The sequence below is a fragment of the Mizuhopecten yessoensis genome, unplaced genomic scaffold (genome assembly GCF_002113885.1).
Source record: "Mizuhopecten yessoensis strain PY_sf001 unplaced genomic scaffold, ASM211388v2 scaffold11073, whole genome shotgun sequence".
In the NCBI taxonomy this organism is placed as follows: Eukaryota; Metazoa; Mollusca; class Bivalvia; order Pectinida; family Pectinidae; genus Mizuhopecten; species Mizuhopecten yessoensis.
The window spans coordinates 356,484-381,136 of NW_018408866.1; the positions used below are offsets into that span (position 1 = coordinate 356,484).

A 24,653-nucleotide genomic window follows, 5' to 3' on the forward strand; every position below is an offset into this window, starting at 1 on the left:
CCCACCCCCCCCATCCCAAAAAAAAGCATTCACAGTTATCTGTGATGTGAAAGTTCAAATAGTACTGACATGGAATTTACTTTGAACTTTATTGATAGAACACAACCCCTATACACTTGTTTGATCCAAAATTGTGACCAAACACAAGAGTTATATGGTTGGTGATGAGGTTAATAACTTATTGATTGCAGTATGCAAGCAACATAGTTGATGCATTTTTATGGTCAGTAATCATTGAGACATACAATGTTGGAAAAACTGTATACATTGTACATTAGTGTGTGTGTTCCACTGCAAGGGAGGCAACTCCATCAACCTACAAGTGTCAGCAGGCGATATGGAGATACCTGACATTATGAATTGTCTAAATTCTGTAACATGGGACAAATCAGTATTCTGAACTGTCAGAAAATACTTTAAGTAAACTTGGTAAGGTTATATAGTCCTAGGAGGAACACAAATAGTGATCCCTGCACTAGTTAAAGTAAAAGAAATGTGTTGAATGGGTCAACAAGGACATCTACAGATCATTCAAATAAAAAAAAACAGGTAATTCATGAAGTTTGATAATTTCAGTATGTATTGTGCTCATTTGATATATTTTAGAAAAGGGATAAATAAAGTATTCTACCGAGCTAGCTTATAAACATATGATATATATTGTGTTACTTTTATACTATAGCCAGCTTGGAGTGATCTCCATTGGCAAGTGTAATTGTTCTGGACGATTCATTTGCACGATTCTTTGGAGTTCCTAGTAAATGAGATGTCAAATATGACAATGAAAATATTTTAATGGAAATAACTTACAAATTCCTCCTGTTCTTATACTGTATATGTCCTAACCCATGTTCAGATATCTTTGATCTACCATCACTGCATGTTCTTCTTACTTTTTAATATTATAATGTAAATAAATGTATTAGAAAATGCACACCCATATTCATATTGTCTAATAATCTGTATTCTGATTTCAGATGAACTTATATCCTAATAATGATATGTTAAGTTTAAAGTTTACCAATATTCTGCACAGGATCTTGGACCGCTTTCTGGAAATCAACATTTGCAGATTGAAAAAAGTGGTGAAAATCGTCAGCATCAGTGAGAAAGGTGAGGCGCTCGCCTGCCACATACAGGGTATAAATGGCTCCCATCTACAAAGAAATTCAACTGATGTAGTCATCATATTATGCATGTATATACCTAGTTAGGGGGAAAATGGAACTGAAATAAAATGTTTTTATTTTATTAAATTTGTCAAGATGTTCATCAAATTATTGCATTCAATTGTGGATTAAACTGCATGAGTTCCTTTTCAAAACAAAATTTAATACTTTTGAAACAGGATTGTAGACAAAGGAACAAACAATTAATTCTCAATTGATTAATTAAATTCCTAAAGCTCCTGTAAAGCCATGTATAACAAACAGCAAGACAGGTGAAACATGTCAATTACTGAGGTGACTAGAATGTGATGTTGACCTCTTGTGAGGTCACTAGACTGTGACATTAACCTCTTGTGAGGTGACTAGAATGTGATGTTAACCTCTTGTGAGGTGACTAGACTGAAATGTTAACCTCTTGTGAAGAGACTAGACTGTAATGTTAACCTTTTGTGAAGAGACTAGACTGTAATGTTAACCTCTTGTGAGGTGACTAGACTGAAATGTTAACCTCTTGTGAAGAGACTAGACTGTAATGTTAACCTCTTGTGAAGAGACTAGACTGTAATGTTAACCTTTTGTGAAGAGACTAGACTGTGATGTTAACCTCCTGTGAGGTGACTAGACTGTGACATTAACCTCTTGTGAGGTGACTCGAATGTGATGTTAACCTCTTGTGAGGTGACAAGACTGTGACATTAACCTCTTGTGAGGTGACTAGAATGTGATGTTGACCTCTTGTGAGGTGACTAGACTGTAATGTTAACCTCTTGTGAGGTGACTAGACTGTGACATTTACCTCTTGTGAGGTGACTAGACTGTAATGTTTACCTCTTGTGAGGTGACTAGACTGTGATGTTTACCTCTTGTGAGGTGACCTGTGTGTGATGTTAACCTCTTGTGAGGTGACCTGTGTGTGATGTTAACCTCATGTGAGGTGACTAGACTGTGATGTTAACCTCTTGTGAAGAGACTAGACCGTAATGTTAACCTCTTGTGAGGTGACTAGACTGTGATGTTTACCTCTTGTGAGGTGACCTGTGTGTGATGTTAACCTCTTGTGAAGTGACTAGACTGTGATGTTAACCTCTTGTGAGGTGTCTAGACTGTGACATTAACCTCTTGTGAGGTGACTCGAATGTGATGTTAACCTCTTGTGAGGTGACAAGACTGTGACATTAACCTCTTGTGAGGTAACTAGAATGTGATGTTGACCTCTTGTGAGGTCACTAGACTGTGACATTAACCTCTTGTGAAGAGACTAGACTATAATGTTAACCTCTTGTGAGGTGACTAGACTGTGATTTTAACCTCTTGTGAGGTGACCTGTGTGTGATGTTAACCGCTTGTGAGGTGACTAGACTGTGATGTTAACCTCTTGTGAGGTGACAAGACTGTGACATTAACCTCTTGTGAGGTAACTAGAATGTGATGTTGACCTCTTGTGAGGTCACTAGACTGTGACATTAACCTCTTGTGAAGAGACTAGACTGTAATGTTAACCTCTTGTGAAGAGACTAGACTGTAATGTTAACCTTTTGTGAAGAGACTAGACTGTAATGTTAACCTTTTGTGAAGAGACTAGACTGTAATGTTAACCTTTTGTGAAGAGACTAGACTGTAATGTTAACCTTTTGTGAAGAGACTAGACTGTAATGTTAACCTTTTGTGAGTTGACTAGACTGTGATGTTAACCTCTTGTGAGGTGACCTGTGTGTGATGTTAACCTCATGTGAGGTGACTAGACTGTGATGTTAACCTCCTGTGAGGTGACTAGACTGTGACATTAACCTCTTGTGAAGAGACTAGACTGTAATGTTAACCTTTTGTGAAGAGACTAGACTGTAATGTTAACCTTTTGTGAAGAGACTAGACTGTAATGTTAACCTTTTGTAAGGTGACTAGACTGTGATGTTAACCTCTTGTGAGGTGACAAGACTGTGACATTAACCTCTTGTGAGGTGACTAGACTGTAATGTTTACCTCTTGTGAGGTGACTAGACTGTGATGTTTACCTCTTGTGAGGTGACCTGTGTGTGATGTTAACCTCTTGTGAGGTGACCTGTGTGCGATGTTAACCTCTTGTGAGGTGACTAGACTGTGGTGTTAACCTCTTGTGAGGTGACTAGACTGTGGTGTTAACCTCTTGTGAGGTGACTAGACTGTGATGTTTACCTCTTGTGGGGTGACCTGTGTGTGATGTTAACCTCTTGTGAAGTGACTAGACTGTAATGTTAACCTCTTGTGAAGAGACTAGACTGTAATGTTAACCTTTTGTGAGTTGACTAGACTGTGATGTTAACCTCTTGTGAGGTGACCTGTGTGCGATGTTAACCTCTTGTGAGGTGACTAGACTGTGACGTTAACCTCTTGTGAGGTGACTAGACTGTGACGTTAACCTCTTGTGAGGTGACTAGACTGTGACGTTAACCTCTTGTGAGGTGACTAGACTGTGACGTTAACCTCTTGTGAGGTGACTAGACTGTGACGTTAACCTCTTGTGAGGTGACTAGACTGTGATGTTGACCTCTTGTGAGGTGACTAGACTGTAATGTTTACCTCTTGTGAGGTGACTAGACTGTGATGTTTACCTCTTGTGAGGTGACCTGTGTGTGATGTTAACCTCTTGTGAAGTGACTAGACTGTGATGTTAACCTCTTGTGAGGTGACAAGACTGTGACATTAACCTCTTGTGAGGTAACTAGAATGTGATGTTGACCTCTTGTGAGGTCACTAGACTGTGACATTAACCTCTTGTGAAGAGACTAGACTATAATGTTAACCTCTTGTGAGGTGACTAGACTGTGGTGTTAACCTCTTGTGAGGTGACTAGACTGTGGTGTTAACCTCTTGTGAGGTGACTAGACTGTGACGTTAACCTCTTGTGAGGTGACTAGACTGTGATTTTAACCTCTTGTGATGTGACCAGACTGTGATTTTAACCTCTTGTAAGGAGACCAGACTGTGGTGTTAACCTTTCATGAGGTGACTAGACTGTAATGTTCTTGTGAGGTGATTAGACTGTGATGTAAACCTCTTGCAAGTCGACCTGACTGCCATGTTTATCTCTCAGGTAATCCAGGTTATCATTACATTTTGTACTTTTGAATGCAAAACTGAAGAGAAAAATTCACCCAGGACCTCCAAAATCTACGACCTATGCTCTACCTAATTGAGATACCTGGCCAGTGATAATCAAGCGAGTACTTATGTAGTGGAACTGAACTCATGGGTAAGCTTAATTGGTAGAGCGTCCGCCTAGAATTTGTAGGCAGTCGGGTTTGAATCCAGGTCTGGCCATGTGTAAAAGATGTGCATTGATTAGGTTGCCTACAGCATCAGCTGTAGAGAAATTCCCTTTAGCTCAGCGGTAGAGCCTCGGGCTGGACATGCAGCCAGGGGTCGCGGGTTTGAGTCACAGTGACAGCACTATCTTTATCACTATTCCTTGTCCTACTAGTCTCCTTGTAGCAGAACTGACTATCTGGATTGTTGGCTAACAGATATGTACACTTGTAGCTCATTAGTACAGCGTCAATTTGTCTATAATTAAACTTAGAGTATGTATATCCCCAGGGGTTTTGCCAGGTATTTATAGGGTCCGGTACGGGGATCCATTCCTAATTGAAAAATGACCCTGCATTTTTTATCCAATTTCAGTCTCTTTTCCCAATTAGATAAAAAAAAGTATGTTTATACAAGTTTCCAGTCGTTATATGTGCAACGTTCAAAGTATTATCGTCCTTGAAAGAGCACTCAAAATACATGAATAACAGAAATTTGAAATTGAAGAAACAAAAACACTGAAAACTGATGTGTTTATATTTATTCCTATAACTTTCTCGAACCTGTACCTGTGCATGTGGGAACACTGATGATATTTTCCAATTTTTGCCAAATACCGATGATATTTTCCCAATTCCTGCTCAGGGGCCCTTTCCCAAAATAGCTGGCAAAAACCTAGTTCGAATTATTCTGATGTTTTATCGATTTTTTTATATCGGTCTGTCGTCGATTAATATAAAAAAAAAGTTGATAAAACGTCAGAAAAGCAAACCCTGACCCCCCCGGGGGTTCACAGGCATTTGTTTCTGTCAATAAAAAGTCATGAGAAAAAAAATCACACCCTACTCATATAATGTACATGTACCAATTTTTAATGTATTTTTAATGGTATATTTTATGAGTTGGATGTGATTTTTTTTCTCATGACTATTTTTATTGACAGAAACAAATGCCTTGGGGGGGGGGGGGGGGGGGTGGTTGAGGGGAGGTTCCAGGTGTGAACCACGGTCATACATAAGCCGTCCGGTATTTTTTGTCCCAATACATAAGAAGAGATATGCTTAGAGCATTAAGTGTGCAGATCCAGTAGAACTTTAAAGCCTACTATAACATATACTGTAGTAAAGATATGTTTACTCACCTGTTGTCTCATTTTATCAATAAAAGCAAGTGGTTCAACGCCAAATTCCAAAGCACATCCAAGCCATGGTACCAAGCCTTGTCTTAGAGGTGGGAAGTTTTTTTGATATCGTGGTTTGGCAATTCTGTATATTGAGTATATCAAAATCACAATAATACCGGTAAGTAACAACATACTGCTAGGCGGTGAAAATGAAACCAGACTTTGAGCATCCATGACGTTCGTATATACTCGCACACATGCACATGCGAAGGAAAGATCTCAAGGTGTTCCGCAAATACCTAACAATGACCTTCACCTTCTAATAACATGCCTCGGCGAAACGGGATCTGACAGATCATTAGAGTGCACAGGAGAGAGTGTTTTGTTCTAGCCTAAAAACAAGATGTCGTTTAAAACGTTACCTTTGCTTTTCATAAACCTTGGCGGTGAAATGATTTACATTTTGGATCAGCGACTGCGAGCTCAGAATATAGCGGATGAAAAAGCAAAGAAAGGTAAACTGTTTAGCTTAGATCATTAGCCTAACCTTCTAACCGAGCAGTTGAATGACCATTCATGTATATATGCTTTATGGCGTTACTGTTGCGCTGTTGTTAACACGGTAAACTGATGACATGTGTATCATCTGGTGTGAAGAGCTACTCTATTACATCCGTACAGTATTTATAATATACTAAATCATCGTTGTCCTTATGACATTATGTTACTGAAATTTCAAAAGATTTTAAAGTTTTACCAGATAAAATTGGCACAGTCTTATATATATATATGGTGTCATCTGCATTTGCAGATGACACCATTGTCTATCTAATTACTATCAAATCACCATCTGATGCCCAGCTATAGCTATTGCAACAACATTTAGACAAACTAGCTCTATGGGGGATAGCATGGGAAATGTCCTTCCATCCTGACAAATGTAATGTCCTTTCCATCACCAACAACAAACAACCACAACATTACAAATACATGCTGCACGGAAAGGAACTAAAACACGTAAACAAAGCAAAAAATGTAGGTGTCACTATACAGTCAAATCTGAAGTGGGAATGTCACATAAATAACATCTGTGGGAAAGCCATCTCCACCATAGGCTTTCTCAGACGAAATCTAAAGATAAACTCTACATCTGTCAAGGAGCAGGCATATATAACACTTGTCAGACCATCCCTAGAATATGCCTGCTCAGTTTGGGACCCTTATACTAAAACAGACATAAACAAAATAGAAATGGTGCAGCGTAGAGCAGCCAGATTAGTCACCAACACATATAGAAACACCTCCAGTGTTGGTGACATGCTTCAACATCCTAACTGGCAATCACTTGAAGACAGAAGGAGAGTCATGTGACTGACAACACTACACAAAAGTATACACGACAAAGCCAACATAACTCGAGACCAACTCATACCTCCATCCCGCCACACAAGACACGCACACCGGAACTCCTATCAAACACTCTCATGTAGAACACAGGCTAGTTACGACAGCAATCCTTTTTCCCTCGTGCCATAGTAGACTGGAATAACCTGCCTCCAGATATAACCTCCATTACCTCTTCTGACTGCTTTAAACTGTCCCTAAACAAAAAACAATTCTGGTGGGGGGGAGGGGGCTGTCCCGTATAAGTTTGAGTTTGACCACACTTAGTCCTGATGTTGATCTGCTTATTAAAATTTGAACCTGACATTAAATGGCTTCAAAATAAAGAGAACTAGTTTGTTAATTTCATTATGAACCCATTTAAGAATATTGGCAAGATAACTCTAATAATCTGTAAAAAGCTAGTTTCTAACGTTTATCTCACCTGTTTGTCAGAAGAACAGATATCTTATTCTATACCGGGACCGCTGATGTCAGCAATTAAAAAGGTGACAGTACCCAAATCGGATCACCAAACCATCATTTTATTAAATGATTGAAAAATCTGATGAGGAATTATATTCATTTATGATTGTATCAAAGTTAGAATATCGATGGGTGTTCTTACAAAAGAAATTAGCACCCGGGGCTCACTTAAATTATTTATAGAACGCTCTTAAGTCACCAATCAGCGCCTTCGGTTTTTGAGAATTTTAGGATCCAAATCAGATCAAGGCTTGAATTTTGCAGTATCTTACGCTTCAAATGAATATGTGATCAAAACACTGACATTTGAGTTTGAATGACATTTTCTTGTGCTATTTGAACTTAAAAACTTATCATTTGTAGACAAAAAATGGTGCATGGCTATCTATTCTAAGACTACATCATTGTTATAACTGATTTGTTGACACATTTATTTATTTAGAAGTATTTTTGCAAAAAGTGATCAAATTTGGGTACTGTCTCCTTATATTTGCATTGCCATCTCCAAAGTGGTGGCTTTTGGTCAAGTATTTTAGAGGCTTGCTATTAATTCAATAATTGCAGAAGGGTACTAATTATATAATTATATTAAATGAAGATTCTGTTAGGGCCAAATATTGATGTGACCCTTCGTATTTCAACAGCCTTATTAAAATATACCAGGAACTGCAGCGTTCTTGTGCAACTACATGTACTAAAATACTGTGACCAGTGACACATGTTGTATACTCATTGTATAATTAGTATACATATAGGTTAATTATCCTGTGTATAAACCAATGTCCAAGGGCTCTAAGGGTAATTAAATTATAGATGATTTAAGGTAATGCTTGATGGACATACCTCTCACAGAGGAATAGTTGAAATGTATGGTGATCATGATATGGCAGTTTCATGCATACCTTTTCTTCAGACTTACATACTTTTGAGTTTGAAATCATGTCAGAGATTTTTGATGATTTAGTGGATGTATTATTACACAGTCAACATTTAAAGTAAAATACATCAAATTTTTGTATCAAAATAAGTTAAAAATCTCAAGAGACTCCATTTCTTTTTACAGATTTGTGTCATATTCCCATGTGTAACAAATTTAAAATTGCACTGTTGCTTGGAACTGTACTTTTGTATTGTGAAATAAATTTAACTGATATAATTTTGAGGTCAGTCACACAATCAAATCTTTAACATATATTATATCAGATATATATCATGACTTGTTTCATTCTTCAATGTTTCTTAATCCATAAGTTAACTGTTTATAGTACTTAATTAGAACGAGGAAAGAAATATTAATCTTTTGATATTTACAATAGAGTCTGAGAGTGATTATAAGTGCTACCAGGAAATCTTTTACAGTTACAAGGTATAATAAATTTATTGGTCTTAAAATTGAGCATGATTTTACATTGCTGTCATTATTTAAACAGTTTGTTGATTTCTGCAAAAATTATATCACTATTAACAATTGAACATGTATATTTTGTTAAGCATACATACATTATATATATCAAATTTCAGAGAATAGGTCCTAAGGATAATACAATTGTGTTTTGATAAAAATGCCATCTTGAGTTGTAAGCTCAACTGCATGTACTAGCTATATAGGGCCATACTGTTATCATTTTTTATACATGGATACAGGACTGATACCCCTGTAGGTGGAGTAGCTGCTACCAGCACTTGGTATGTACAGGTATTCAGTACCAAATACACAAAGTCACAGCTACATTTCCTCCTAGTTTTATCAAATAGACCACAGTGAAATTTTGATTGACTGAAACGTTAGCTTGACCATTGCATTGGCTGATCAATGGTAAATTGCAAACCATTGATCATTTTGGTGCTTATCCTCAGAATTTTCTTTCCTTGATGGTACTTATGGAAACAACTGTGTATCTTTAAAATACCTCTTAATAACCTTCACATATAGCAGTTCATAGTAAAGGTTCGATTCCTACTCCAAACACAGTTTCAATGTTATATATATATATGTCGATCCTTACAGTAAAAAATAAATAAAGATAAATTGATTGTGAAAAATAATCATAGATTATGTCATTTGATTGCAGATAGTTTGTTGTACATAATTATGTTATTCAATTATAGCCTTTGGCAAAGGTAGATACCTGGATTTATCGGCCCGCGAAAAGATATATTGACCGAGAACGCTTCGAAAGCGGGATGATGCATTCTTTGGAGTCGCATCATAATTCTATTTTTAGAAACACCCAGTCCTTCACCAAAAATCACACGCTCTAAGTCAATAGCGGTTTTTATCGGTGGACACGTGATGCACTCCTGGCCAATCATGTGTTGGGAATATTATGAAAAAATAATAATCTTCATTATCATAAAAACATTTCCTGCTGTTTAACTAGGCTATCATAGTTCAAAGCTATATTAATTTCAAGTTTCGACATTAAATCTAAAAAAGGAAAAAGAGAAAAAAATTGCAAAAGCTGACACCTTCAGTAAGAGCATTTTACAAGGGTACATTATGTATGTACACCCATGAATATATGTCTAGTTTTCCTTGATTCAAATTGCACCTAAATTTTGATAATGATAAATCTGTAATTCAGGGAGTCTGTCTCTTCTAAGTGTAATAAAACACAAGAATAATGAAGTATGTGTCTCTTCTAAATGTAATTAAAACAAGAAGAATAAATTATGTTTGTACAGGTATATGGAGATGTAACCACTTAAGTATGTGATTAGGTGTTGCAGATGTTTTATATGATGTTCTTTATTTGTCCTTTGTATTGTGTAAATGTGATGGATTATAGGTGTTGCAGATGTTTTATATGATATGTTCTTTATTTGTCCTTTGTATTGTGTAAATGTGATGGTTGTTAAACATGGTCTACCTTGTACTATGGTCTCATTTCCTATATACTCCATTAGTTAGATCACATAAGCTGAGATGCAATTCAAGCATAAAGAGGATAGATAAAGGGACAAGGCGGGATGTATTGATCATGATCTTGGTGTAGCACATACATGTAGTACACAGCATTACTGCCTGAGCCGTTGGGGGACAGAGTGTGAACAGTCATTGGGAGAAGGTGGTTTATTCTAAGTTATAAACCATTGTTTTCAGTCAAATAGAATTAAGTAGTAAATCATGTTTAATTGATATGGCAGACTGCCAGCATTATATAAACATGTACAGGGAGGGCAGTATTTCTAACCCTTGATACTTAAAAGCGGAGGATAAGGATATTGAAAATAATTGTGTTTTCTTCTTACATGTACCTCATTTCATCTGTTTGTAGGTCATCTGTTTCCAACTTTATCCTTTATCCTTTACCAACTTCTTCATTAGAACCACAAGTCCTACATGTAGGATCATGATATTTTGCTTATAGGGCTATGAAGTTGATTTACCTGGGTGAATGGCTATCAGTTTTGTTAGATTTAATGACAGACACATTTCTACAATTTACTGTTTCTGTTTCCAGTGATTCTACAAGCCCTATTGATCTCTAATATTTAGTAAGCATTAAGATACTGTTTAAACATGTTTCAAGCTGAAAAAATTATAGGTTATTTTGTTTTAAATGTTATTCCAAGCCAAGAATTTGAATACATATCTGCTTGAGTCTCAAGTAGTGTATAACGTTCAAAAAGTAGCATACCGGGTAGATGACTCCAGAACTGATCTGTGTAAATTTTACATGATAGATTATTGAATCTAAATGTATGATGTATGCTCTATAACCACCTTTCATTCATGTCTTTTTACAGCTTTTTTCTGCAATAGTTAAGCAGCGTATGTTACTTTAAGTCTGTAATAAGTAAATAATACACTTTATTTTACCGTTCCAGTTTTACATGACATCATTGCAACAATGTACCACAAGAGGTTCATGGAGGAACTGTTTAAGCCTCAGCCACTGTATTCTAAGAAGGCCATGAGGACAGTGTTTGACCGATTGGCCCATGCATCCATCATGAGGCTAAACGCTGCAAGCATGGACAAGGTAGTTAAACCTTTGATAAGATCTGCAAGATGCTATAAGATAGATTAGTAGTAATTGTGTTACTGTTTCTGGACTTCGATTTGCTCAGAGATTAGAAGTAACTTTTTACTGTTTCTGGACTCTGATTGACTCAGAGATTAGTAGTAATTGTGTTACTGTTTCTGGACCACGATTGACTCGGAGATTAGTAGTAATTGTGTTACTGTTTCTGGACTCAGAGATTAGAAGTAACTGTGTTACTGTTTCTCAAGACTCTGATTGGCTCAGAGATTAGTAGTAATTGTGTTACTGTTTCTGGACTCCGATTGACTCAGAGATTAGAAGTTATTGTACATGTCATGATGTGTTACTGTTTCTGGACTCCGATTGGCTCATTGACCAGTGTGTTGAGGAACAATTTATCAATAAGCACTTTTTATCAGGTGTAATCAAAGTTATGATGGAAAAAAACACTTTACCTACCACAATAACATAAATATATATATTTTAGGATACTGTTTTGTAATATTTGACAGATTCTTCTCCAGATATCTGTGGTGTAGACCCACCATTAGTTAATGGTGTATATGTTGATAACATTTGGAAAATTCTTAAGAAACATATATATATATTAAGCATGATCAGAATCAACTTATATGTGTTTGGACGATATGATGATCGCGGTAAAGATTGTTTTTTTAACACGAATATTTCTGGTATTTAGAAAATTATTTTATCTGTTTTAATGCACCATACACATGCAATGATTGTTATGAATGTACTGTGATCTATATGTAACTTGTTATACACTTGCTTATTTATCCATATATATATTAGAGCATTGCAACACTAAATGCTATTTTCATAAATTCCATAAATCTAAATCCATAAGCAATCAAAACATTTAATTTACTTATTGCCCGCCCACATCAATATCATCACGCCATGTGAACCGAATTAATTAGGAGAGAGGTAGCTAGAACTTGTTAATCAATGGCCAGTCAGAACCTGAGGCTTGTTGAATTTTCTGCCTTTAGCCTATGGGAAATAGTTTAGACTTCAGGGACAATAAAATGACAATTTCCCTCATGTCCATTTTAAGGTCACCTAATTAGACACTTAGGAGACCCATTGCAATTTCATTTCATCAGTTTTGTCTGGGCAGGTTCATTCATCAGCAGTACATGTGTGTTGTAAAAATATTCAAATAGAATGCAGAAAATTAATAAAAGTTGTATTGCATCATCGCTCAGCCTGGAAATGATAATCAGAAATATGATGTTAGAATATGATACTGTAGAATGTTCTTTTTGCGAAATAACCATTATGTATGAGATGTTTAACACCAGATTTACACAGCCTTATGGGAGATATGATCAATATGTACATGTACTATCAACAATATGAGCGGCTGCATGCACATCTCCTCTTCACCAGGGGACTCAAACCAGTCAAATATTGGATTGATACAGTGATTGCTTGTAATCTCATGAGTGATGGCTTGTTGAACTGCACATCATGTTAGCAGGTATTAGAGATTAAAGTAAACACTGTTGACAGGTTTCATGTGCTTTAGCAATATAAAGTTACTTCAAGCATTAACTGTACATCCATCACCACATAATACAGCATGAACGCAGATTGATCAATTTTATTGATACTGCATCTTATTAAAATACAGTGTACTTTTTGCAATGGATTTTTTTTTTCTGTTTTGGGATTTTTTTGTTCTTTTCTCCCTGTATCAGTACTAAATGAATGCAAAAAAATGAAACATACATGTATATATAAGTAGCATTAATTAATTTACAACAAAAATACTATCACATTGTGAATAGTTGGAGGATATTAAATGCAAAATGCAAAAAAAGTGCTAGCTTTTCACAAAGAAGTTCTTATTTCATATAAAATATGTGAAATAAGTCTAAAAGTTTGTTGTTTTTGTGTATTTATATAATCACACTTTGGCTTTTCAAACTGTATTGTTTGGTATTGAATAATTTGTATTCTCTTTTTCACTACTGAAAATACAATATTTTCTAGCTTTATGGTATGGTTCAAAAAGTAGTATTTTTCAAAGAAAGAATTGCATTGTCAGTATTTTGCATTAATCCAATGCCATCGTTCCTGGTACATATCAAGTTGCAGTTAGCTCTTAGACATCTCAACAAATTGCAATTCAATTATAATACCGTTAGTTAATTAGTCATCAGTTTAACGTCATTATTTTTGTATGAAAATACTCAAAGAGATTGTAATAAAGTATTGTAAAATTTTCTGTATCTTCATATCATACATTTTTTCAGCTGTATGACTTGATGACGATGGCATTCAAGTTCCAAGTGTCACTGAGTCTGCGCCCCAAAGACATAATTCTCACCACACTTAACCACATAGATGCCATAAAGAGCCTACTGGATGGTGCTCCTCAGGTACAACAACAAGTGGACCATGTCTACCGGCTACTCATTGAGGTAGGTTATACCTAAACCCCTATACACCCCAACACCTCACTTACATATACCGATACTTCCACACCATTCAGGCTTCCCCTATCCAAACCCACAATTTTTGAGCATCCTAAATCAAACCTCACTCAAACCCCGCCCACCCTACCCCAGCTAACCAATGTAACCCCTGTTGAAATACTCTCCATATATAAGTATCAACAGACCCTTGAAATACCTTAATCCTATTCTACGGTTATCAATCCATTCCCCCTTACAATGGGTGAACAGTGTCTATCAGCTTTTCTTTGTCAGGTTACAATACCAGAACATACTTATTACCAATTCCTACTTTGAAACCACCTCACCTCCTATATATACCTCATGAACACATAATCTCAGTCTACCTACCTATCTGGTCAGTGTTTTATTGTGGCATGACACCGATCCAATATCAGTTTATTATTCTGTAAAATTGAATCATGCCCCAACCCTTCCTAAACTCTACTTGCCCCATATTCCAACCTGAATTCCACAATACATACCTCGTATGAGGATACGTACTCCACCCAGAATTCCACACTACTTACCTGGGGTGAGGATACTCCTCCCAGAATTCCACACTACAAATCTCATGTTAGGATAATCCACCAAGATTTCCCACTGCATACCTTATGTAAAGATACACCTCCAAAAAATCAACTCTATATACATGTGTGAGGATATTTCTCCCAGAATTCCACACTTCGTACCTGTAATGTGAAGATACTCCTCCCAGAATTCCATACCTCGTACCTCTAATGTGAAGATACTCCTCCCAGAATTCCACACCTCGTACCTCTAATGTGAAGATACTCCTCCAAGAATTCCACACTTCGTACCTCTAATATGAAGATACTCCTCTCAGAATTCCACACTACATACCTCATGTGAGGATACTCCACCCAGAATTCCACATTTTCTACCTCTAATGTGAAAATACTCCTCCCAGAATTTCACACTACATACCTCATGTGAGGATACTCCACCCAGAATTCCACACTACCCACCTCATGTGAGGATACTCCACCCAGAATTCCACACTACATACCTCTAATGTGAGGATACTCCTCCCAGAATTCCACACTACCCACCTCATGTGAGGATACTCCTCCCTGAATTCCACACTACGTCATAGATGGTAAGCTAAGGTACATGTATAGATGGTGAGCTAAGGTACATGTAGATATGGTGAGATAACGTACATACGTCATAGATGGTGAGCTAAGGTACATGTATAGATGGTGAGCTAAGGTACATGTATAGATTGTGAGCTAAGATACATATATGGATGGTGAGCTAAGGTACATGTATAGATAGTGAGCTAAGGTACATATATAGATGGTGAGCTAAGTAACATGTATAGATGGTGAGCTACGTAACATGTATAGATGGTGAGCTAAGGTACATACATCATAGATGCTGAGCTAAGGTACATGTATAGATGGTGAGTTAAGGTACATGTATAGATGGTGAGCTAAGGTACATGTATCGATGGTAAACTAAGGTACATATATGGATGGTGAGCTCAGGTATATGTATAGATGGTGAGCTAAGGTACATATATGGATGGTGAGCTAAGGTTATACATTGTATATATAAATATAGATTGTGAGCTAAGATACAAAATGGTGAGTTCAAATCTTCAAACTCATTTTATATGTGTGCTTGATATTTGATTCTCAACGATAACAATTACTGTGAAGGTCAAAGGTTATTCTTTAGAACTTACCCATGAGAATGAATGTGAAACATAAGCTCAATACATTAGAATAATGAATTGGACAGATTAATTTAGACTAGTATGCAAGTAAGCTAAGACTGTGTTAGTAAACTTTAGACTGTGTCAGAACACTGGAGTGTTACCAGGTGTAATAGGGCGTGGAAAAGTGATAAAGATAGTGCCGGGGCTCGAACCCGCGACCCTTGGCTCTCCAGCCCGATGCTCTACCGCTGAGCTAGAGGGAAATTCCCTACAGCTGACGCTTGTAAGGCAACCTAATTTATCCTCATCTTTTACACTATTACCCCCTTTTTTGTGTCGCCTGCGAAAAGCTGGTGACACATAGGTAAAGCTATGTCGGTGGCGGCGGCCGCACAGAGGTTTTCGTGCGATAACTTGAGTTTCCTTGGGCTGATCAAACTCAAAGTTCATGCAGTGCTTAGCACAATCTCCCAGCTACCTGCGCAGGCGACACATCCACTTTGGTGGAATTCTTTTTCAAATATCAACCTAGGTTCTTTGACTCCCCGCCAAGGGTCTCCTACCTTGAACGGGGAGGGTCTACGGCACCAGTTTGTAATAGGACGAGGAATAGTGATAAATATTATAAGTGCCGTCGCTGGGGTTCGAACCTGCGACCCTTGGCTCTCCATCCCGATGCTCTACCGCTGAGCTAAAGGGAAATTCCCTACAGCTGACGCTTGTAAGGCAACCTAATTTATCCACATCTTTTACACCAGGTATTGAGTTTTAAGTTGGTGTCTCACTATATCTAAAGTAAACTTGCTGTATTTTATTTTTTTTTTGTAANAACTTGCTGTATTTTTGCTATGGTTGGCTTTACTTTGAGATATATAAGCCATCTAATATCTTGTTTTACAGACGTTTGGATCTTTGTCACTAGGAGAGTTCCAGCTTATACGACAAACACTATTAAACTTCTTTCAAGACATGCATATTAGGGTGAGTGTCTTAAATATATTTTTTGATAAAAGATTTTGGCATTTTGTACAGATGAAGTAATCAAAAGTTTGATGTAGAGATTGTAAATAGGGTTCTTAAATATCTGCAAAGTACATTGTATATTTGATAGTTAGACAGATTATCAGAATTTAACTGCAGCACTTTGTATACAATGTCAAAATAAGTTTCCTGACTAAATCTTCATGCATTCTTACAGCAGACAAGTCCATTGGCAGATTACCAAATTGCTGAATTAATTTCACATAAACATTGTGCATAAAGTTTAAATGAGATCAGCCATATTCAGAGTGTTACTGTAGATTTATCTTCTGAACAGGTATCTATATTCTTAAAAGACAAAGTACAGAGCAGTAATGGCAGGTTTGTGTTACCAGACAGTGGCACATTACCATGGAAAACAGAGTCACCAGGGACTATAAGGTAAGTTTAAACTGGTAGTCGGGGAAACTTACAGACATGAGCTTTGAAAGTGATGAACTAAATCATATGATTTATATTTACACATCATATATGAACAAGATCAATAATTGTCTGTTTATTAAAGTTAGTGTTGATGATTTCTGAGGTATTATATTCAATCAGTTGTTTGATTAAACAAGATGGCCTGAAATCAAACAACAATTAGCCAATATGCACTCCTGTTTATGAGTCAATCTCAAAATGGTGAAGATTTTCCCAAAAGAAGAGGTTTTGTTGGAATGTTTGGGTTTAGCTACTAAGGTTTACATAAGTCATGAATTTTACCAATGTCTATTTGTCTGTCATAATAAAATCTTTCAGAATTAAGCAATGCATTAATCTTAATCAAATCTCAGATAATTATGTGTTTATAGATCTGAAAAAGATTACTGCACATGTGGTATACTTACTGTAATACTAAATGACCTAAACCTGAAATTGGTATATTATTATCCTTATTTTGCATGTATTTGAATACCATTAAAGCTCCATACATTAGGTAAAAGCCTGATCCTGTATTTAGTGTTTTGGTTTATTTTGCTATTTTAACCCTATCAGAAAATGCCTTCTGGTACAGACTCTCCCCATTAACTTTTTCCTCAGCATCCATATCTTACAAACACTGGTTAAGATTGAGCAAAATCTTTGTATGATTAATCAGCTCACTAAACTCTGATTAATAAATCTTTTTACATCTTGTTTCAAGAAGAGAAATGCGATGACGGACACTGGTTAAGCTCTTGTTTCTTCATGTCAATTGTAATCACCTTTGTATGAGGATAAAGTGTGTTGCTGTAGAGACCTGATCAATGTCCACCAGACTTTTAAATCCACAAATCATCTGTGACCTTTTTAGCTTGTCTATCCCACGGCTTCCCACTTGGTTAAAGTTTTTGGGCAAGCTGTGTTTTGGTGTTTAACTCAACTTTCAATTAATTTTACATTGTAAATTGGTTACAGCAATTGCTTTGAGGTTCCTTAGCAACAAATTGGACATATTTGGGACATCCTGTAATGGCCCAGTTACTATTAGCACTTTTTACAAAAAATCATTTTAATAGACGAGCTATGCTGTTCTCCTACAGCTCATGATATTTAAAGCAGTCTCAAGTAACATGGCTTAATTGACTTTTCCAATACAAACTCTTGTTAATAGCTGTATTGTTGTAAGATGCTTCATGGGGACATGATCCATTAAGTAGAGATAGCCCGTCAGGTCTTGATCTAGCCTGTTACACCGTCACATCCTGATCTAGCCTGTTACACCTACAATGTACTGATTGTATTATTGATCTCTACCCGGCCTCACCAAGTGAACAATGGCATAAAGAGACTCTTCATCATTGATGGAAACCGGGTTAATTCAAAGTCCATAGGGATTTGTTTAGGTGTGTACTTTTATCTCCTCTTGCCGTCAACACAGGAATCATCTGGAATGTGCTGACATCATATAGTCGCATACATTTATAACTTACAGTACTACAGCATCTAATGGGTAATAGGTTTCCCTTTGTAATCTGAATCAATAAAAACAATACAAGATAGGTTTCTCTATGTAATCTGAATCAATAAAAACAATACGAGATAGGTATCTCTATGTCATCTGATTCACCCTATTAAACATTGATATACTACCCCTTAAAAAAAGCTGAACATATTTGAAATAATATTTAGTACATAATATATATGGGGCATATGATATCCCTTGGTTTACTTGGCCAGTAACAAAAACTTGTTCAGTCTAATAAGTACTTTTAAAGCATTAAAGAGATTTCAGTGAAAGTTTGCAAACATCATAAACGTTAACCTACAAGTTTGTTCAAACAAATTACCTTTGCCCATATTCAAGTTCACAGGGGTCAAATATGTCAAAGTCTTTAAAGTTTTCTGATAAAAGGTTTGAAAAATTTGTTAAAAAGAATGGCCTTGAATCATATTCAAGGTCATAAGGGTCAAATATGTTAAAAACTTCAATGACTTCTTCTGAATAACCAAAATACACTGGGTGGTGATATGTGACCAGTAGCATGCTCAGATGAAAAGCTATAAAGTTTGTTTTTGTGAATGACCTTGAAAGTCATAGGGGTAGATTGTGTATAAACCTTTTAAAGTCATCTTCTCAATAAACAAAAGGTCTAGGGTGGTGATATTTGGCAAGTTGTATTCTAGGATGAAGGGCTATAAAGTTTGTTCAACTTAATTTCCTTGTTTAATTGACATTAAGGTCACAGGGGTCAAATGTGTTTAAATCTTTTAACAGGTTCTTTTGAATGACTTTGAGTCAAGACACTGATATTTTGCCTTTAGCTTTACTTTAGTCCACTTTAATGTTACAAGTATGATATTAATACTAGGTGCATGAGCGATGCAGGCCCATTGGGCCTCTTATATCCTTTAATTTTATCATGACATAAATGCCAGGTTGAAGATAATGTTAGATAGCACATAACCCCTGGAATTTCTAGGATGTTAAACCTGTGCATGTGTAATTTATGCCATGCTGTTTCAATCCCTTTCCAAAGAGTTAAAGACTTGATCAGTATGTAAAAAACAATTCGGCTCAGATTCCTCTTGAAGGGTTGGAGTAATTCTAATATAATTTGTTGATGTCATTTAAAACTGTTCATACATACTGCTATATTGTGTCAATTGATACAAAGAGAGTTAATGTTGTGTTATTTCAGTCTATTTTCAAAGAGTTTTTGAGACTCTTTGATGTGATTATCTAATTATAATTGACAACCTACTTAATGTACTATTAATGTCATTTGTTTAGTGCAATACTCATTGGTATCGAACATTTATTCAGTCATTGAGTTTAAAAAAACAGACAAAGGGATTGAGCGCAGTAACCATGGTATGGGGGTCATGGGGGAGAAATTTACTAGTAGGGTCCTTTATACTACATGTCTATCATATGAAACTTAACTCATCAAGGAACAGAACTATCATTCAAAATCTTGCAATATAATATATTTATAAAGTATATGAAATCAGAAATGAAATATCAAAATTACACTAAAAAAATATCATTGTATCACACTTTTCTCTAAATGCTGTTGATATATTGTATGAAATATACTAATATAGCCAGTGGTGTTATAGATCATCTTGTACCACTTACCATATTCAAACCGAGAATGGTGAATACCAGGTATGTAGAAACTCAAAAGCATTAATATATCTATTGCAAATAAACATTGTGTTATTAAAGTTTCTAAGGTCAAGGTCCCTTAATTGCAAAAAATAGAGCAGGAAGCACTTACAAAAATACAATTTATTGCCCTTTCTGATCCACCAGTGTTCATTTTAGTGGTAAATGGTATTTGATGGATATATCATTCATGAATTACACCAATGTCAGAGTGGGGTTCTGAAATCCAAGATGGCCACTGGTCAAGGGTTCAAGTCATTTTAACTGAAATAGAATACAGTTGATATACTGTTAGAACTACTTTGTATGACTCATGCGGACTTGACAGTGTTTTTGTTGATTTTAAATAATACTTGGTGAATATCTTATAATACACTGTAATGTCATTTTACCTTGATCCCTAAATCCAAGATGGCCACCAACCGTTTCTTCTGATTGGCTGAGACATATACAATGTATATGGCTATAACTTTCATTCTATCGGACAGTATGATTTTGTTCATACTTGGTGGCAAAAGATACTGACTTAAGTCGTATCTGCACATCAAAAATGGCCCTCATGGGTTCTGATAAGCTCAGATATAACAAAATGTTTCTTTTCAAGATTGATGCTGCTTTTTAAGCCATTGTGTTTCACTATGGTTATAAAAAAACATGTTCAAGGGAGTCATGACATTACTAACAGTTTAGTTGTTTCTTTTTTCAGGCTTTATGATGCTAGTGGTAATGTTAGAAACACCAGCCAGTTCCCAGCGAATGGAAACTTTGTCCCTGCTCTACAGGAAGGCTCCTTTGATATCAAGGGCAGTCGGGTCACAAAATTAGGAACAAATATGTAAGTTAATAAAACTAGCAACTGCCTACAAAATTAAGAACAAATCTGTAAAAAAAAATATGGATGTATGATGTCAACAAAACTGTGTGATCCACATTAATTTCAGATATAAATTTCTGCAGAAGTTGATATTTATGATAATTATCTTGTTATACTGTTAAAAATGCATGAATCATCATGTTGACAATATATGTTGCTGCAACTTTGAACCACCTTTACATATGTAAGATACACATATCACAACCTGGGAACAGTTTGACACCCATGTGATACTGTACACCATACATGTGTATCCCACATGGGTGCACCCTGTGAGTTGCCTTTACTACTGTGATGTCACATTCAGAAGTCACAATCGAAAGTCCATGAAATCATTGTTTGAATAACACTGATGATTTTGCTGTTGGCAAGTGAGACCACCTTATGAACAGAAATAGTATTGTACCAGCTTACACTAAACGTCTAGTGTGTATCATTTAAGATTTGAGATATATTATTGGTAAATCATTTTTTCTTCTCTTTCCAAATACATGTATTGCCTTAGTTTGTGAATGTGTCATCAAGACATTTTCCTGTATTTAGTGTCGATGTTGTGGTTTACACCAATATTTGAGATCGGAGAAAAAGAGTCAATCATCATGTATAGGTAAACGAGACATAGATATTCACCCTCGAGTGCAGAAATTGGTGTTGGAACCTCGGCAAAGCTGTGGTTCTTACCCAAACACTTCATCCTTCAGTATACTCATATCCCATTTACCTACATGTGATACACTCTATTTATATTTCATGGATGTCATTATTATTACACTGGTTTATTAGAAAAAAAATCCATAGCATGAAAATTTGGTTTATTAGCAAAAATTCCATAGCATGAAAATTTACACTTATACAGTGCACAAAACACCATACTTTTTGACACTTTTCTGAGACAACGTATGAAATGGACTTGATGAACAGAATACAACAGTTCACTAGTCTAGGCAGTGACAACAAGGAGTCAGTAAATATTCAGTGATCTTTTTATCCTTGTATGTACATGTGATTTAATTAGTTTATCTACACTTTGAAAGAAAATTAACTGATTTATCTTCTCATTAATCACAGTATGATAACTTACATTTATTAAGTGTTTGCATCTTAATTAAGAGCTTCCTGTCCCTGTAAGCAAAAAGATAGTACAGGCTAGTTTACCACACTGAACAAAGATTTAAGATCCTAGTTTTGGTTGTGACATTTTAGGTACAGTGTTGTAAGAACAGTGGAAACCATCAGCTCTGGAGTACAGCGACGACAGGCCAACGTAGTGTCCGATATCGTAAGAATCAGCTCTGGAGTACAGCGACGACAGGCCAACGTAGGGTCCGATATCGTAAGTATCAGCTCTGGAGTACAGCCACGACAGGCCAACGTAGTGTCCGATATCGTAAGTATCAGCTATGGAGTACAGCGACGACAGGCCAACGTAGTGTCAGATATCGTAAGTATCAGCTCTGGAGTACAGCCACGACAGGCCAACGTAGTGTCCGATATCGTAAGAATCAGCTCTGGAGTACAGCGACGACAGGCCAGCGTAGAGTCCGATATCGTAAGTATCAGCTCTGGAGAACAGCGACGACAGGCCAACGTAGAGTCCGATATTGTAAGTATCAGCTCTGGAGTACAGCGACGACAGGCAAACGTAGTGTCCGATATCGTAAGTATCAGCTATGGAGTACAGCGACGACAGGCCAACGTAGTGTCAGATATCGTAAGTATCAGCTCTGGAGTACAGCCACGACAGGCCAACGTAGTGTCCGATATCGTAAGTATCAGCTATGGAGTACAGCGACGACAGGCCAACGTAGTGTCAGATATCGTAAGTATCAGCTCTGGAGTACAGCCACGACAGGCCAACGTAGTGTCCGATATCGTAAGTATCAGCTATGGAGTACAGCGACGACAGGCCAACGTAGAGTCCGATATCGTAAGTATCAGTTCTGGAGTACAGCGACGACAGGCCAACGTAGTGCCGACATTGTAAGTCTTCTGTTCAGGGACATGTTGTCATGGCACAAAACAGGGGTCTAACTATATAAAATCATAATAGAAATCATACAAATTTCATAATTGTTTTGATGCTGAGGGTTTTTAAATGAATGTGAATACAAGAATTAGAAGGACTTAGGTTAATAATTTATAAGAAATACTGACGAAAAAGTTACATTTGTAGACCTCCATTATGACATTGATGAAGTGTACTTTATCACAGACTGATGTCATACTTTAAGGAAACAATAGAATATTATAATTATAGCGCATAAATACTGCTGTTTCCTAAGCTTAATAAGCTATATTAATTGAAGATTTTCAATGAATATGTGTTGATATGTGATGTTCTAAACTTATTCATTTGAATGTAAATGTAATTATGAAGTTCAGGGGGCGACACTTACAGTCCGCTAGTCAAGGAATAGTAGATTTCGGCAAGGACAAGTGAAACATCCAACCCAACTGGTCCTTTGCACTTGTGAATTATAAAATAAGAATAATCCTTTTTAAAATTTAGAAAACTGCTTAAAATAAGTTATATTGCAAGATAATTGTCAAAATGTTTCTAAAACCTCACCATATTTTTATGGCAGTAGTTATTCTAAGTTCCCTACAGTCGATTACTTTTGATGTTTCGTACTGTAGATTGCGATGTTTCCTTATCAGGAAATCTTGACAAAGGACTTGTAAATAATCTATTCAACTAGTCCTGTGGACTACCAAGCAATAAAGTTAGTGTCTAACCCTGAAATTCCATCGACAGTTTTATGTTATATGTTTATTAATTAGTAACTAAATATTGATTTTTAAGATGTTTTATTAACAGGAGTCCAACACCCCAGATCCTTTAGCCAAAGCCCAGCTAGACCTCCTCAGCACGCTCATCGGGGGGAGAAAATCTGCCTCCAAACAGGAGATCCGACTTAACCTCTTCAATAACGACCAGGAGGAGGAGTGGGTTTACTACTTTTATTTCACATTTTGTTGTAAAACTTATCACTCTATTACATGCTATTATGTCAACTTCAAGCTTCAAAACATTTTACATTTTAAAAGTTATTTCTTGTACGTTTTGTTTCCCATATAAAAACAAATTACAATGTGATTTCATTTTGCATGAAGAAAATAAGTCTGACAATATTTGCTTTTGATCTGTTAGAATTAACTATAACACATTGTGTACATGTCTGTGAACTTAGAATAAACTATAACACATTGTGTACATGTCTGTGAACTTATGAGTCATTTCATTTGTCTGATTGTAGTGATGCTGCAGAGGCTACCATGAAACCTATAGAAATGGCCGAGTCCAAAGTGGTCAAAATTGATGCCTCTAAGGTTAGTTTAAGTTTTGGTAATGATTGTCTCCCTTTGTATAAGTACTCTATCCTGTTTCTGTATGCATTACGTACATTACCAATGTATATGTTGTTTGTGTATACGCATTACTGATCATTATTCTTGTCCAAATCAAAATTGCCATGCATGTTGTTGTCATATTTCAGTTATCAGTTATTGTAAGCTTTAAGTTCATTGTCAATGTAAAGAATTTTTTACTTCAAATCTTATACAT

General features: G+C 36.2%; 2 protein-coding genes across 4 annotated transcripts in view; one reads left to right on the top strand and one right to left on the bottom strand.

Moving 5' to 3' along the window:
* Positions 1–5,883, bottom strand: part of LOC110465361 (24-hydroxycholesterol 7-alpha-hydroxylase-like) — an 18,879-nt gene extending 12,996 nt beyond the window's left edge. The window contains exons 1-2 of the mRNA XM_021521124.1: positions 5,593–5,883; positions 1,022–1,157 (exon numbers count right to left, since the gene is read on the bottom strand). Of these exons, the coding sequence (XP_021376799.1) occupies positions 1,022–1,157; positions 5,593–5,808 (352 nt within the window). The 5' untranslated portion in view covers positions 5,809–5,883. The remainder of the gene's footprint in view (positions 1–1,021; positions 1,158–5,592) is intronic.
* Positions 1,092–24,653, top strand: part of LOC110465360 (protein OSCP1-like) — a 28,163-nt gene continuing 4,601 nt past the window's right edge. The window contains exons 1-10 of one of the 3 annotated variants that reach the window (XM_021521122.1): positions 1,092–1,113; positions 9,088–9,129; positions 11,275–11,429; positions 13,715–13,882; positions 16,500–16,580; positions 16,918–17,021; positions 20,921–21,049; positions 22,292–22,961; positions 23,907–24,034; positions 24,346–24,418. In XM_021521122.1, coding sequence (XP_021376797.1) covers positions 11,298–11,429; positions 13,715–13,882; positions 16,500–16,580; positions 16,918–17,021; positions 20,921–21,049; positions 22,292–22,961; positions 23,907–24,034; positions 24,346–24,418 — 1,485 coding nt within the window. In that variant the 5' untranslated portion in view covers positions 1,092–1,113; positions 9,088–9,129; positions 11,275–11,297. Of the gene's footprint in view, positions 1,114–5,882; positions 6,090–9,087; positions 9,130–11,274; positions 11,430–13,714; positions 13,883–16,499; positions 16,581–16,917; positions 17,022–20,920; positions 21,050–22,291; positions 22,962–23,906; positions 24,035–24,345; positions 24,419–24,653 lie in introns of those variants that run through there. The other 2 variants (XM_021521121.1, XM_021521123.1) reach the window with 2 other exon arrangements.